Source organism: Xenopus tropicalis, chromosome 5, assembly GCF_000004195.4.
Source record: "Xenopus tropicalis strain Nigerian chromosome 5, UCB_Xtro_10.0, whole genome shotgun sequence".
NCBI classification, from domain to species: Eukaryota; Metazoa; Chordata; class Amphibia; order Anura; family Pipidae; genus Xenopus; species Xenopus tropicalis.
In genome coordinates, this window is record NC_030681.2 from 61,661,034 (window position 1) to 61,677,284 (window position 16,251).

The window sequence follows — 16,251 nt, forward strand, 5'->3', positions numbered from 1 at the left end:
TCTTTTTTATTCAGCCAAGGCAACGTGAAAATGTGGGTTTTGACACCATATATCCCTCCTACTTTCTGACAACTTCCGGTCCCGGAAAAATAAAGGGAGCACAGAAGTTTGACTATGCCAGGAACAGCATGGCTTCTGTGTGTTAGTGGCTGCAGATAAGGCTCCAGTACCTCATACAGGGCATAGATTGCTGCTCTATTTAACCTATAGTGCCTCACTATTTTCTCCTCTGATAATCCCTCTAGAGTCTATCTTTCCCTAAAAACTTGAGGATGCATCACTTAAGGATACTTGATTGTATTCATCACAATCCGACAAAAATCCGACTGCAAACTCTATCTTGTCTTCACAAACGCTCACGAACCGCAATATTTTTTTTAGTAACGCCCACTCCTAGTAAGTGTTAATATTAGCGATATCACAATATATATTGCAATATTTCATGCTTTTAACACTTAAAATATGTCTGTTAATTATGCATCAGTATTATTTCTATTAGATAATTATCACAATGCTATGGAAATAATGCTTTGCGATAATTGAGACCTTTGTGCATGCAATATGAGTAGTAACGCATGTGAAATTACTTTCATGAATCGTTACTTAATTAACGAACACTTTTTAATGCATAAAACTATGCGTTAATTGTTAACGACCTTTTGTGAATCGGCCTCTTTGCCTTTAATTGATCGCCTTGTTACATACAGTTCAGAGATAACTTCTCTCTATCAGCCAGGCCACATAGCCTACCTACCTAAGTCCTCTCTCAGGTTTCTTCTCGCACATTAGGTACAACCAGGATTGTGTGTCTCCTTCAAACACACAGGACAGACCCATCTCCTCCAGACATCCAATGAAAAGCCCATAGGTGTGGGAACACAACCACTTTCATACCTCCCAACATTTGAAAAATGTAAACAGGAATAAAAAGAAATGGCGCACATAACCACACCCATTTTTGCGTCTACACCCCCTCAATACAACTCCCATTTTACAAAATTTGGCAGGCTATTTAAAGTTTGAAAACATTTCTGGGGGTTTTGGGATCCTGTTTAATGTGTTATTACAGTTTTGCTAACGAAGGTGAAATTGCCCTTTAGGCTAATGCCAGACAAGGCGTAGGTTTTAAATTTGTATGACAACACGTATTTGTTCTTCAGTTTCTCTTTGTTTTCAGTTTTTTTACCTCTGTAGGTTATTTAACCTACTCTACTTGGTGGTTGTAAATTATTGTAGGTTTGCAGAGGGTACATGGTCATCCAGACACAACGACTTAATCATTATTTATTAAGTTCCAAACCAAACTGATATGCTGCAAATCACTTAAAAAATTGGTGAGGTTGTAATATTATTCCATGACTTGACAAGACTACCCTCTATTGCCTCTGCTTTTTCACATTTAAGTGGAACCACTCAGATCTTCTGCATTTGCAAATGATTTGCTTATCATTATTTTACAAATAATAAATTTAAAAACATTTTCAAATATTTAAATTCAATTGTAACAACTTGAGTTATATTATCAATCTAAATAAAAGTATTCCATCCCTTAAAAGATTTTATTTGATTTTATGATCCTCCCTCAGGTACACTTTGATATTAAGCAATTATAATACCATCTGATTTGTATAAATTGTACTCCTTGGATTTTACTGCACTAACCCCGGTGCCTTGGGGTTATCCTTGATTCTGCCCTGTCCTTCACTCCTCATATCCAGTCACTTATCAAATCATGTCACTTTCACCTAAGAAATATCTCCAAAATTCGATCATTTATCACCCAAGACGCTGCCAAAATTCTTATTCACTCTCTTATAATATCTCACCTGGACTACTGTAACTCCCTATTAATTGGCCTTCCCCTCCAAAGACTGTCCCCTCTCCAGTCCATAATGAATACTGCTGCCAGGCTCATACACCTCTCCAACCGCTCCTCCTCTGCCATGCCACTCTGCCAAACTCTGCACTGGCTTCCCCTACCATCCAGGATAAAATTCAAACTAATGACCCTCACATTCAAAGCAGTTCAGAACTCTGCCCCACCCTACATCTCTGAACTTATCTCTAGGTACCATCCAACCCGCTTGTTACGCTCCTCTACTGACCTGCTCCTCAACTCCTCTCTCATTCCCTCCTCACACGCTCGCATTCAAGACTTTGCAAGGGCTGCCCCCCTTCTCTGGTATTCACTCCCACAAACTGTCAGACTTTCTCCCAATCTCTCTGCCTTCAAGAGATCTCTAAAAACACATTTATTCAAAGAAGCTTACCCTAATCTAGTTTAGCAATACCCTGTGCCCCACCTCTCACAACTCTGGTCATGCCCATTCCCACACCTTGTGTCTCAACCCTTTCTCCTTGTAGATTGTAAGCTCTTTTGGGCAGGGCCCTCTTCACCTCTTGTATCGGTTATTGATTGCTTTATATGTTACTCTGTATGTCCAATGTATGTAACCCACTTATTGTACAGCGCTGCGGAATATGTTGGCGCTTTATAAATAAATGTTAATGTAATGTAATGTAATTAAGATTACTGAATAATTATGCAAGAATTGTCCACTCAACCTATTAGGGAGGGTAGCTCTTTTAAAATGTTGATATTCTCAGAAATATACACACTTAACTGTTTCTATCCTTATTTAAACATTCGGTCTAAAAATTAGACCATAATTTAACTAAATTGGTATGGAAAATAAGAAAGATTTCTTTATTGAAGTTGAGATATTTCAAACTTACAAACATTTTAGAAAACTTAATTGGCCTTAAATTTTAATTTATATTACTCTTCTAAACTGTTGTTTCAACCATCTTTTTCTAACCATCTCCAGAAATTAGTAAAATGTTCTCTAATTATTCAATTCAGCAATCTCTCCACATTTTATTATCTATAATAAGTACTTAAAACAAAACAGGGGAGCGGAAAATGTATTACTGTAATAAAATATGTAATAAAACCTAATTTCCTTGAAACCTTCAGGGAATTTTGTTCTGCATTCAAAAATCCAAAATTGTTTTCTCGGCACAGTTCTACTATCCCTATCTGTTTTCAGTCGGGTGTTTCTTACCACTTTAATCCCCTGATACTGTATACTGCTTGGATTACAACTGTGCTCCTTATAAAAATGTTGTTGTAAATGTGTCAAGCATTTGTTTGTCTCAAACAACCTATTGACGTTTAAAATACCAGTTGCGTGGTCCAAGATTTGTTTCTTAAAGGAGAATGCAAGTCAAAATTGAAAAAGCATACTGCCCAACAGTCCTCCTATTGTTTAGTAAAAACGCCACACTTTTGGCTCACCTAATCAAATATTTACTCAGTCACACTTACTTCACATTTTCTAGAACAGGCAGCCATCTCTAAAAAGGTATTCTCCCTTCCTTTCCCTCCTTGCTTCATACTGCACATGTATTTCATTCCCTCCCTTCTGCCAGATCTGCTTCTGATTGGCTGGTGGGCATGTGTAGCTCAGAACAGCAGACAGGATCAAGTTACACACATGCTCAGAGAATAGAAAGGCTGCCGCTGGCAGTCTACAGGAAGGACAGAGAGATTTCAGTGATGTCACTGTAGTCTTCACACTGCTGTAGGCTGCCAGCACCATATCTCAGAGAAGCAAGCAGGGATCTGGGAATTTAGATGCAGTAAGTACTTAAAAATAATGCCTTTAGACTTACTTTTAATTTATATTAACCTTTCATTGTCCTTTAAAGGGACAATTTGTCCCAAATAAACCCTTGAAGGTACAGGAAATTACAGTCTTTAATTCTTTAGGACTTTGCTGTTTGCGAAGCCACAAACATCGTTTTTTCCTCTAAGAAACCCAGGACCTTACTATTTCCAAATTTACAGGTCCAAATTCCAAAATACAAATATACAAACAAGTATACTTGTTGCAAATCTCTCCTTTTCAAACTGGGAGATAATCTATTTTTGATAGATTCCTTTTAACCAAGCCAGCTGCAGACGAGTAACATGTTATTAAAGATGGGAACCTTTACTTTCCTACTAAATTTTTTTACTTCAATCGAATGGGGCCCTTGATCTATTTCTAGCCTTAGCGCTCCCTAAATCAATGATCTTTTCTTCATATTCCTTATCTTGTTTGTCAAAATCAGTAATTGTATTACAATTCCTCCTAACCCTATCACTGATATAACAACGCTGTAATATCAACTGAGGGTTACGGGCATTGATAAAAAAAAAAGTGCTCCCAACAACTCATTGTCAAGATTACATCACTTCCAGATGCACGTGACTTTGGCATAGCTGTCTAGAGGGTCACTTGCTCAGTTTCACACACCTTGCACACAGGTTAGGCTAGCATTACAGACTTCCACACATCAAAGACTTCCCAACACTCAGAAAACTCCTGCAAAACATGCTGCCACCACTCTGTCTTTTGTCATGGACAAACTTATTAAATTTTGTAGTTAATATTTTAAAAGTTATAACAGTGCATATACAAAAAGGACATACAGAAACATAGTTACAAACTGTTTTTTAAAATAAAAGGGAAAAAACATGGAAGTTCTATACTGTACCAAATAGTCCTTCTACTCCTGGAGGCAAGGGGAAACCAATGGGATGAACCTCCTATCGAAATTGGTCCTCTAAAGTAAATCCAACTCTTAGTTAGAAAACTATCACAGTTTGTAGGGGCATTAGGTCACTGGAAAATCCTCCCACCCTCAGGAATGCAAGGGGTGTTGCTATTAACAGGACACAGTGTGAGTCCTTTATGACCTCCTATGTGTATAGATTGAACCAATAATCTACTACACATAACTCCTTATGGGAACATTAAATGACATTAAATTATTTATCCAACCGGTTTCATACAGACCAAACATCACTACTGTGTGACCTGACCCTGCCCAGATATTCCTAACTGACAAACCGAGTACCCACAGGCAGTCATGTTTGTACTTGTTTGACAGGCAATATCAAATAAAACCTATACCAAGTTTTTGGTACCATTAGTATAACTGGTATGGGTTCTAGGGTGATAAATGTGTGTGATTTTATGCTGTAGTGTGACCTCCACATCAAATGTGAGGGGTCCTGATGTGAACTCTTGACTTTCATTCTTATCGGTGAGTTACAGCAAGGGCATGGGGCATCACAGGTTGTGACCCCTTTACATATGGGTAGTTCTAGGCCTGTATTATGATGCCCATGTACAGATTGGCAAAACTAGGGGCAAAAGTACTTCATATTGCTGTCCTGAATGATTTCTAATAGAATTTATTGTCAAAATAAAATAGTTATGTGACAAAATGAAGTCCTTCTAAGAAAAACTTCTGCTGTGCCAGTGTAAGGTCACCAAAATCGGACAGAAAAAAATACAGTATACTACCCCCAGTCATGTGAAATGCAAGTATACACTATAGTCTCTGGATATCCAAAGAAGCCAGAATCATATTCCCAGCCCATTGTGTACTGTACTTTCCAAAGTTTTTCCTTGCAGTGTAGAAGTAGTATCCTTGAAAAAAGTGCGTAGAACTGCTACTAACGGTTGTAGAAACTTGTCTACAAAAGAAGACAAGAGATAATGTAATTCATTCCAGAGAAACAATAGTTCAACTGGGCGGATTTAGCAAGAAACACACTTCCTTTGTTATTAAACAGTTTTAACCAAAACTCCTCATAGTACCTGATTAAACCCTAAAAAATAGTCATTCTTATCTAGTATAACTCCATCTTATCTCTCTGCATAAATCTAACATCTCTTAGTTCTTTAGTTCACTTTTATTCAGACAGTTGTTTACTTCTAAATTAAACAGGATTGCACAAAACTTCCTCAACATGTTTTAAAAGGGCATCTAAAAAAGGAACACAGGATGTATAGGGATAAAAAAACAGACTTTGGATGCAGGCCTAACTTCATGCAATCCTCCATTAGAAAATCATTAGTTTGTCCCAAAAATGCTTTTTAAGAGTCATAGGGGTTGATTCACTAAAGGGCGATAATGCTTATTGCATGGTTTTTTGCATTAAAAAGCATGCGATAAATAACTACTGATTCGTCAAAGTAATTTCGCATGCGATAATCCGCATATCGCATGTGTTAAATAGCGCATTACCGCCATACGTTATTTTTAACGCATTGCAGTAATTATTGAATGAAAAGAATACTAACGCATGATTCACAGAAGCACATGAAGCAATAAACGCACTAATTATCGCGCAAATCTGTGCGTATATTAACACCTAATTGGGGGAGGCAATAGGCAGAGCACATTGCGATTTTGGAGTGTTTGTGAAGGCAAGATGGAGTTTGCAATGGGATTTTTGTTGGATTTGGAGGAGGATCAGCAAGTCCGTGAACGTTCTAGAGTGATGCGTCCTCGGCTTTTCAGGGAAAGGTCCATTCTAGAGAGCTTAACTGAGGATGAAGTCGTCAGGCGCTACAGGCTAAATACCAGTGGCCTTACCTGTAGCTACTGAAACGCAGAAGCCACGCTGTTCGTGGCATGGGTAAACTTCTGTGCTCCCTGCATTTTTTGGCCACAGCAAGTTTCCAGAGGGTTGGGGGGGGTCTACTGGGGGGGGGGGTCACAGCCTACTTTTTCATGTTGCCTTGGCCAGGTCCTGGATGCCATCCGCTCGTTGTCTGGGAATTTCATCTCATTTCCCCCCAATCAAAACGACTGGAACACCATGAAAAGGCAGTTTTATGGCGTAAGTGGCATCCCCAATGTGTTAGGTGCAATTGATTGCACCCATGTGGCGTTAAACCCCCCCAAGACAGGGAGCATATTTTCCGCAAAAACAGGAAGAGTTACCACTCCCTGAATGTACAAGTGGTGTGTGATGCACACATGAACATTCTGAGCATCGTGTCTGGCTTCCCTGGCTCCTCTCACAATGCTTACATCTTAAGGCAGTCCAGGCTTTATGATGCTTTTCAAACCAGACAAATGCCTCACAGGTGGCTGTTTAGCACAACTTGCCCACATTTGCTTTCTGTCTCCCACTGTCAAACCAGGCCCTGCCTGCCATAAGCTTGTTTTGCAATTTGAAAAGTGCCCTCTTTTGCCAGTGGGAGAGTCAAAGCAGCTACTTGTAGTATCAGCTATCAGTCTCACACTGTCACATGTGTTGCAAAGGGGCCGTGTTTTGACTGGGTGACTGGAAGCAGCTTATTTGTTTGCAGCATCTTATTATATCTTATTTTATTTCAGGAGATGCTGGCTACCCGTGCTCTAGGTGGCTGATCACCACCCCATTCACAGGCCACGTACACAGGCTGAATGTGCTTTTAACGAAGCACACTTCAGAGCGCTGTCTGTGATTGAGAGTTCATTTGGGGTGCTTAAAAGCTGCTTCCACTGCCTGAATGGCAGCTTGATGTACAGCCCGTCTAAAGTTTCCCAAATTGTGGTTGCGTGTGCTGTACTGCACAATCTGGCTAACCGGCATGGATTACCTGGCAATGTGGCTGAGGACCTGGATGACCCCATACATCCCCAAGATCCTGTCCGAGGTGCGGATGCCAGAGGGAATCAAGTCCAGGCAGAAATCTCACAGCAGTAGTGAGTGGCAACTAAGGCTGATGTGGATTTGAGCAGGTGATTCCCCCATCCCCAACACAAATAGCAAAAAGAGAAATATCTATTTACAAAGCACATAGGCCTAATGTGTATTAATATTATTTCTTAATACAACATTTGCCACTTAAACCAAAAAAACAAAGTTTACTGGCACATTTATTTCTTTTTACTCAGCTGTCTACTGGGAGCTGCAGAAGTGGTTGCTGAACTCTCAGCCCTATCTCTAGTAGTAGAGCGTGTTGGCATTGCTTTACTTGTTTGGACAACACTTAGTAAATTTGTGTTAATTTCCTTTTGGCCATGTGCCATGCTCTCTATCAAGGAAATCTGATTTTGGAGAAGTGCATTTTGATTTTCCAACAATGCCACTTTTTGTTGCTGGACTTTCAAGTGCTCCTGATGCAGAGTTAACATTGTTGTGCCTGACTCTCATTATAGGCTTTAGTGGCAACACACAAGTCCACATGTATAGTGTCCGTTTTTTTCATTAACGACTTATTGTGCCTTATTAGGGATCTGTGGAATGTATATTTCTCAGGTTCCACTGTCTGGGGGGGCACATGAGATGTGCTGGTTTTGGGCGTGGGTCTGACGTGGTGTTGTGGAGTTTCCACAGGCTTATCCTCGAAAAATAAGGCCACGTCACTGCCACATTCCCCAGACCGTCTGTCACTAGCATCCCCACTGAATGTTGCTTCTTCCATTTCCATTTCCATTTCATGTTGTGGCGTGTGGAGATGACTAGTGGACTGTCCTGCGCATGTTTGGTCACCTTTTGAAAAAAAAAAAAGGTTTTGAATTATGTTCATGATGCCAGGAAAAGTTCATGGACAATAATGTTTATCATTTCTTTTACAACATTACAAAGTTTATTTTTCAAAAAATATTTGTGGACATTGATTCATTCCAAATGAGCAAAAAAGGTAAAATGTTTTGCCATACAGAGTGCAAGGCCAAAATCAATTTAAAAAGATTGACTGTCCAAAAGTAGAAGATGAACTGACTGCACCTAACCCAGCAAGAAACAATAACAATAACACACCTATCTTATTACCAACACACTGCACTTCTGCAACTGAAACACCTGCATACTGTATACTCGGACACAATTCACTCTCATGCCACTGCGCAAGCCCCTAACACAAAACACATGTCCTACAAAATTAATTTACAAAAATACCTGGAATAGGAGCAACTGACAATTGTCTGCCTTTGCTTGTGCCAGGTGGTGGTAAGCATGAATCTGTTTTATCAAAACATTGCATTCCATTAATATTAAGCTTCTCTGCAAGAGAAAATACACTTGTATTAATGTCATTACACCTACCTTTGCCGACATTCCTGTGGGAATCAAAGATGCCGGCGACACCAGTCACGCTCTCTCCATGTATACAAGGCATGAGCTGCTCCTGATACCTGGTGAAAAATACTTTCTTTGAAGGGCCACCTCCAGTTCCAGACCTTTTATTGTGTTGCCTCAAATAAGCAAGCCATAACAACGCAATCACTTTTTGTTACTCATTGTTTCCCCAATCAATTCCCTTTACTAACAATACTAAGGCATGCTCTGACACAAAGCCTACTTAAATGCTGCAAGTTGCTGCTAAGTGGCCTCTCTAACTCCCACGGCTCTCCCTTATACTCTGTATTAAACAATGCTTCCACAATAATAATCCTTCATAAAGAGGGGACAGGGAATTAACTTTTTTGGGAAATATTAATTAAATTAGCCCCCTATTTACTGTCCTAATTTGTTGTTCTACTCCACAGCTTTTAGGACATAAGTTGCGCACATAATAATAGGCGTGCGATACATACATACAAGTAAAGAAAGCAGGAAAGAAGACAAAAAGGAAGGAAAGACAGTAAGCCAAAAGGAAAAGCAGATTGAGGAGAAAAGCAGAAGAGCAAGTGTTAAATAGAAAGATGAATATAAGATATTTACCTGTATCTGGAGTCTTCTGCCAGTTTTTTCTTTAGGACCCTTTTTATGTACAGTGTTGGACACTCTTCAGACACACCCCAACACTATTGACATGGTCAGCGATGTCCTTCCATGCAGTGTTTTTTTCAGCTGTCGGTGTTTTTGCAGCATATTTCCCAATTATTTTGTCGTAGACAGGCACCATTTTTTCCACAAGAGCCTCATTTTCATATTCAGAAAATGTGATATTACGGAGCCTGCTCTCCTGCTTTTTTTTCTTGCTCCTTTTTGGTGATGGAAGTGTTCCTCACTTTCCTCTCCACTGGCTTCCTCTGGCTGATATTCTCTATCTGTGCCCTCCATGTCAGACACATCTGGGCTGCTTATGAAGCCAGGCCTCTCCACCTCAGTGTCACTGGTGTCACTTTCGTGGTGTGAGTTCTCACGTAGGTTTGGTTCATGTAGGCTTTTCCTTTTTGGCCTCTGATGGTGTTGCTCAGTGTGCCTGTGCCTCCTCTCAGATTCCTCAGGCCCCAGCCTACCTTGGTGTTCCCTGTGTTTTGCCACCTTTTTCAGACTGCCACTGCTGGTTTCAACATCGCTCTCATCCCTCCTCTCCATCGCTTGGGTCACCTTGCATTGTTTGGGCAATTCCGCATGTGCACCTTCCGCGCTCTCCATCTCTACACTCTCACAGCGGCAACTGCACAAAATTGCATTAGTCGTGGTACACGTTACGTTAATACCGGGTGCTACCTAAAATACCATGCGCTGAGTAAAATACTGCATGAAAACACTCATTGCGAGTTAAATAACGCAAACAGCATCACTTCTTAATTATGACACGTGTTCTTTTAGTGAATCGAGTGTTAAGTCGCAAAAAATAAGAAGCCATAAAATTTTTAACACATGCTATAAATAGCGCTTGTTTTAGCGCCCTTTATTGAATCGGCCCCATAGAGTGCACAAACTTATTCACAATTGGGCAATACTCTTGAAGAGAGATTGGCCCAGTTTATCATAGGAAACTATTTTTTGTCAGGAGGTTCTCCTGCATTCTCTACGACTACCTCGTAGTCGTAGAGAAAAATCTTTTGATTGACTTTCTCCCTTCATTTGCTAAAAACAACAAGATAAGTGTCAGTTTTTCCTTTAGTAACATGTTGTTGGATTCGCCCAACCTGATTACCCCATATTATTTCTTCCTTATTGGTACCAGCCCAGGGCCTCATTAAAGGGTTAATAGTGCTGGGGGCTGTATGAGGAATATTAGGTGAAAAAGAAGAATGTCCTATCTGTGATGCACTAATCCTACTATGAATCTTGGGTCTAGCTGTCAATTAGATGGTAAATTACCTTTGCAGGGATTAACAATGTTCTCCTTATTAACCTGAGGTACTTGGGTATCTAATGATAAATTAACTTTTCTCTTAACTGGGGAAATGGCATGGGACTTTTGTACTGATATGATGGTTTTAAACCCTTTTCCAAAATTACTGGATCTCTTTAAATAACAGCTAAAGTGACCTTTTGACAAAATGTTGAATTCAGAAAAAAAAACACCCAAAGGTTTCTGCAGGTCCAACAAATCTCTCCACTGATTATTGGAAAAACAATCATGTTGGTCCCTCAAGAACTTCTTTTTTATTTTGATATTATCCTCTTAACTTTGTTGCAGAATTTCTAATGGTTTTTAGTTTTGCCTCTAAACTATTTATATCTTGCTTTCCATAAGATTTATAATGCTATTTTTCATTGGCTCAACCTTACTGGCAAAATCTTTTAAATCACTTTCATACAGTTTAAGCAACCCAAAAGATGCCAGATCCAGAACCCCACACCATTCATGAAAAAAAAGTTTATCATTAAAAGGAAAAGAAGGTACTTCTGGTGGCCCAGTCCCACCAGATTGCTCTATTCAGTAAATGCCCAAGTTATGAATTAAAATCCCAAAATCAGGATTAAGTACAATTTTAGATGCCACACTGTTAAATAAGCCATCATTCTTTTAACAGAGCTACATTTGGAGACAGGGTAAAGCTCTCCAAGTAGGATAAAACACACAAAGCTTAATTAAAAGCTTCAAGATGCACTTACAAAAGACCAGATGATAATAGTTCAAAATCAAAATCAAATCCCTTTCTGCCTCAACATTTCATGTTCACCAGTGAAAGGTTTTCATATTTTATAATGCATTACAGCTGGCTAGGTCAAAAAGATTTAAATCGGCAGTGGTGAATTTTGACAGCAGATTCATTTGTAGATTGTAAGCTCTTTTGTGCAGGGCCCTCTTCACCTCTTGTATCGGTTATTGATTGCTTTATATGTTACTCTGTATGTCCAATGTATGTAACCCACTTATTGTACAGCGCTGCGGAATATGTTGGCGCTTTATAAATAAATGTTAATGTAATGTAATGTAATATTAAAGGAATACTGTCACACATTTTTTCAAAATTCAAGTGAATAGAGCTTCTCCTACATTTAATTTTGAAATTTCACATGAGCTAGCCATATTCTTCCTTTCACAGGGTTCTACAACCATGTGACCTGTGCTCTAAAAAACTTTAGTCATTACTTTACTGCTGAGCTGCAAGTGGGAGTGATATCACTCCCCTCCTAGCAGTCGATCAGCAGAACAATGGGAATGTAGCAAGATAGCAGTTTCCAGTAGATATGAGAATTGCCCTCAATAGTAAGAAATCCAAGTCCGGCTTGTGACTCCAATTACATGGGAGTAGGAGAAACAATAGGTAACCTGAAAGCAGTTCTAATGTGTAGCACTGGCTCCTTCTGAAACCTCAGAATCAGGCACAATGCACTGAGATGGCTGCCTACACACCAATATTACAACTAAAAAAAATACATTTATTGGTTCAAGAATAAAATGCTAAATGGTAGAGTGAATTATTTGCTATGTAAACAGTATAATTTAGAAATAAAAAGTGCAACATAAAAATCATGAAAGTATCCCTTTAAAGAAAGATCCTACCATCCATATCAGGCAATTTTCCAGACAGATTTTTACTAAAGATAAAACTATCAACAATAGATTAGCTCCCAATTTGAAATGAAGAGATTTGCAACAAGTACTGAGTAGGGAACCATAAATATGGAATTTGTAAGAAAGCTACGTTTGTGGCTCTTGTAGCGCACAAATTGTATTTTAAATGTCCCTAGGTTAATTAAGTCAAACAAATGCCTGACACATTAACAACAGCATTTTTATAAGGAGCATGGTTGTGATTCAATTGTTTTTAGGGGATTGAAATGGTTAAGAAACACAGACTGAAAAGAGACAAGGATTAAAGAATTTTGCAGAGAGGGCAATCTTGGATGTTTGAACGCAGAAGTAAATTTCCTAAAGGTTTCAATGTACCTATAAAAATAAGAATTAAGTTCTTTTTTAAGAAAATCAGGTTTTACTAACTATTATTAATTATTTTGTTATAGTAATTAAATTTTCGTGTGTTTAGGCATGGTGGTACTGTATGAAATAAATAATGCATTATTTTAATATCTGGTAGGGGAGGTTAAATCCACTCAGGACAGGAGAAGTGCTCTCCATCTCTTCCGCCTTGGTGATGTAATGCTGCGCATTATCCGAAGCAAATCTCGCCCACTTCTTCATATCATACACTGCTGGAGTTTAGTGGCACCCCATTTTGTAGAGGTAACAGAAGACTGCAGTTTCTGTTAGATTGATCTTCACTCTTTGTATAATTCCTGTTAATATTTCCATAATTCTATCATGAAAGGTGATAATAGGACATAAGAAATTCATGATTGTGCTGAACAGACCATTACAGATTATACTGTATGTTTACATGTTAGTAGTGTGCATGACTTTCATCACTGTAGACTAATTTTCTCATTCTCTAAACATAATCCGCACCTGATTGCTGAGACATGTGTACAAATCACCATCTAGCATGTTTTAAAGAATAGATGTTCATTTTCTTTATAACTGTCTTCTTGGCATGTCATGTAATTAGTGTTTTCATACAAGCAGCTCTCTGATAGGTTTGGCTTTTTGAATCGGTGGTTGAACTTTTTTGCTTGAAAATGTGTATTTCAGATGAATTCTAAGTTCTAATTATGTCTATGCAAATTTTTATTTATCCAGTTTTCGATATACTGTATATAGTACTGATAAAGTAACTGGACTTGATGACAAAAGATTACTGTTTATTAAAGGTTGCAGCTGGTGTGATATATTGATTGTGGTCTGTGTTGGTGTTGAAAAAAATAAAGAGGCTTCTCTGGAGTGCTGTTAAAATGTGCAGTTATATATGGTGGAATGTGACAGCAGGGTGCAGCTCTTTTACATTATTTGTGGAGTGCTAATTTAGAATATCATCTAAATATAGATTTATCTGGAAGTCCAATTTCTTTAGTCTTCTCCTTACTACATACTAAGTTCTGAAGTTTCCTTTGATATGTGTTTTTTACATATAGACAGTGCCTATTTTACCCCACAATTCTAGCATGTAATGTTAATATTAGGAATTTTGGAGAGATATATTTACATAGTGGCATTCTGTTAATTTTTACACATTTGTTCCTTTGGATGCAACTGGTCATCCAAATACTCTGTGTAATCCCTGGAGTTAATTCTATCATAAGAAATGATCAATCAGACCTAAGAAATAATGTGATTGTTCTGTTCGGACCATTACAAATTATCCTGTATGTTTACATGTTGGTAGTGTACACGGCACTCATCATTGTACGCATTCTCTGAAAATAATCCCCATCTTTCTTTATGACTAGTAACCCAAATTTGCTTGGCTACTCCAAACAAAATAATATGTTCCCTTTGGAAAAGTCTGTCTTTTTACAATTTACTTCACAAATACAATACATTTATCAGTTCATCCATAACATAGTATATAAACTGTTAAAAACATGTGCAGATTTGCTGAGTATTGCTAAACAGGGGTGTTCTGTTGAAATGCAAATACTTATAATGTTGTTTACATTTCTTTATACCTTATTTCAGGCAGCTTGTCATAAAGAAAGGCATGTTTCTCAGAAGGCGGTTTCATTTATACATGACATAATAACTGAGGTCCTAAGCAACTGGGATGAACCCCCACACTTTTATTTTAATGAAACCTTGTTTCGGCCTTTTGAGCGGATAATGCAGTTGGAGCTCTGTGATGAAGATGTGCAGGATCAGGTGAGAAATATCTCTTTATAAAGCTAAAGAAAATACCGCAGTGTCATGTTTCAAGGTAAAAAAAAAACCCACATTTTGAATAGGTTTAGGTTATTGTTAGTGCTAAAAACTTACTAGCATGGGTTGTTTTAAAATGAAATAAATTAAAAAAGGTAATTTGGCAGAATTAACATTTTATAGTTTTGCAACATGAAATGGCAAAAAGAATATTACTTCCTAAAAAAATATAGAGTAAACTATTTTTCCAAGCTAGCCATCAAATTTTGCTTTGTCAGTAATTATGTTGGTTGGAAAAATCAACATTAGTATGTTGGTTTTTCCAACCAACATAAATACTGACAAAGCAAAATTTGATGGCTAACTTCGAAAAATAGTTTACTCCATATTTTTTTAGGAAGTAATATTTTCTTCGACTTCATAGTGTTCTTTGACTTCAGCTTATCTTCTTATACTTAGCACCCCCCATTTTTAAATGCTTCTCCTCCCACAGTTTTAAAGAGATACTGACTCCAAAAATTAAACCATTTTTTACAGCTATCATGACATTGTCTTTGCATGCTTTTTATAATTTTGCCAAAGTATTTGCCAAATGCTTTTACATTTCCTATCTGATCCACCATGTCCCTCTATGAGGGGGCTGCCATATTTGTGCAGCAGGAGTCCATTAGAATTAAAAGCTACAACTGACAGACTGAAAAGGGCAGTCAGGTTTATGGACTTCAAGTAAAAATTACTTACAAAAGCAGCCCTATTAGTGAAAAATGACCAACATGACCTATAGGTAACTTTTAATGTGCATTTATATTTTGAAGAGTAGTTTTTTGGTGTCAGTCTTCACACTTCTTTGTCTATAGCAGAGCAAGTTGCTTGTACTTTTCTAAGAGATCCTGCCCCCCTTTTCTTTTTGTGGCGGCACTCCAAGCCCCAATTTTTCCATTGACTTTGACAGAGGAAATTTTCAAATGGTTACTCTTACTTTTTTTTTTTTAATTTAAATTTTATTTAAAGGAGAAGGAAATCTTCTGATTGGCTCAGATCCAGATTCCTTAGGGGGGGAGTGAGTTCTTAGCATTCTTGAGGGAGGGGGGAGCAGGAGAGAGCTGAGAGCTGTGTGTCTCTGGCAGAGGAAAACAGACACAACTAATCTTTTGACAGAGAAGTCAGTGCAGCGTTTCTGCGAGTGCTTATGGCTGTATTTACATAGACCTTTCTGAAAAGCATACTTAGTTTTTACCTTTCTTTCTCCTTTAAGTCTCCCCATATTTCACTTGTTCAGATGATCAGAAGCCAAACAGGAAGAAAAAACGCTGAGCTGTGTAAAGAAAGTTTCCATAATGCCTCACTCCTGCACCGAGACCGAGACCAAGTGTACAATGCTCAGTTTGTAAGACTATGGGGCACATTTACTAACCCACGAACGGGCCGAATGCGTCCGATTGCGTTTTTTTCGTAATGATCGGTATTTTGCGATTTTTCCGGAAATTATCGTGACTTTTTCGTTACCAATACGATTTGCGCGAAAAAACGCAAGTTTTTCGTAGCCATTCCGAAAGTTGCGCAAAATCTGGCGATTTTTTCGTAGCGTTAAAAC

The 16,251-nt window shown here is 38.3% G+C and overlaps 1 protein-coding gene across 1 annotated transcript in view; it reads left to right on the plus strand.

Annotated features, from left to right (window-relative positions):
• Window positions 1–16,251, plus strand: part of arfgef3 (ARFGEF family member 3) — a 629,444-nt gene that overhangs the window by 346,274 nt on the left and 266,919 nt on the right. The window contains exons 21-22 of the mRNA XM_031902164.1: window positions 13,006–13,151; window positions 14,481–14,660. Coding sequence (XP_031758024.1) covers window positions 13,006–13,151; window positions 14,481–14,660 — 326 coding nt within the window. The remainder of the gene's footprint in view (window positions 1–13,005; window positions 13,152–14,480; window positions 14,661–16,251) is intronic.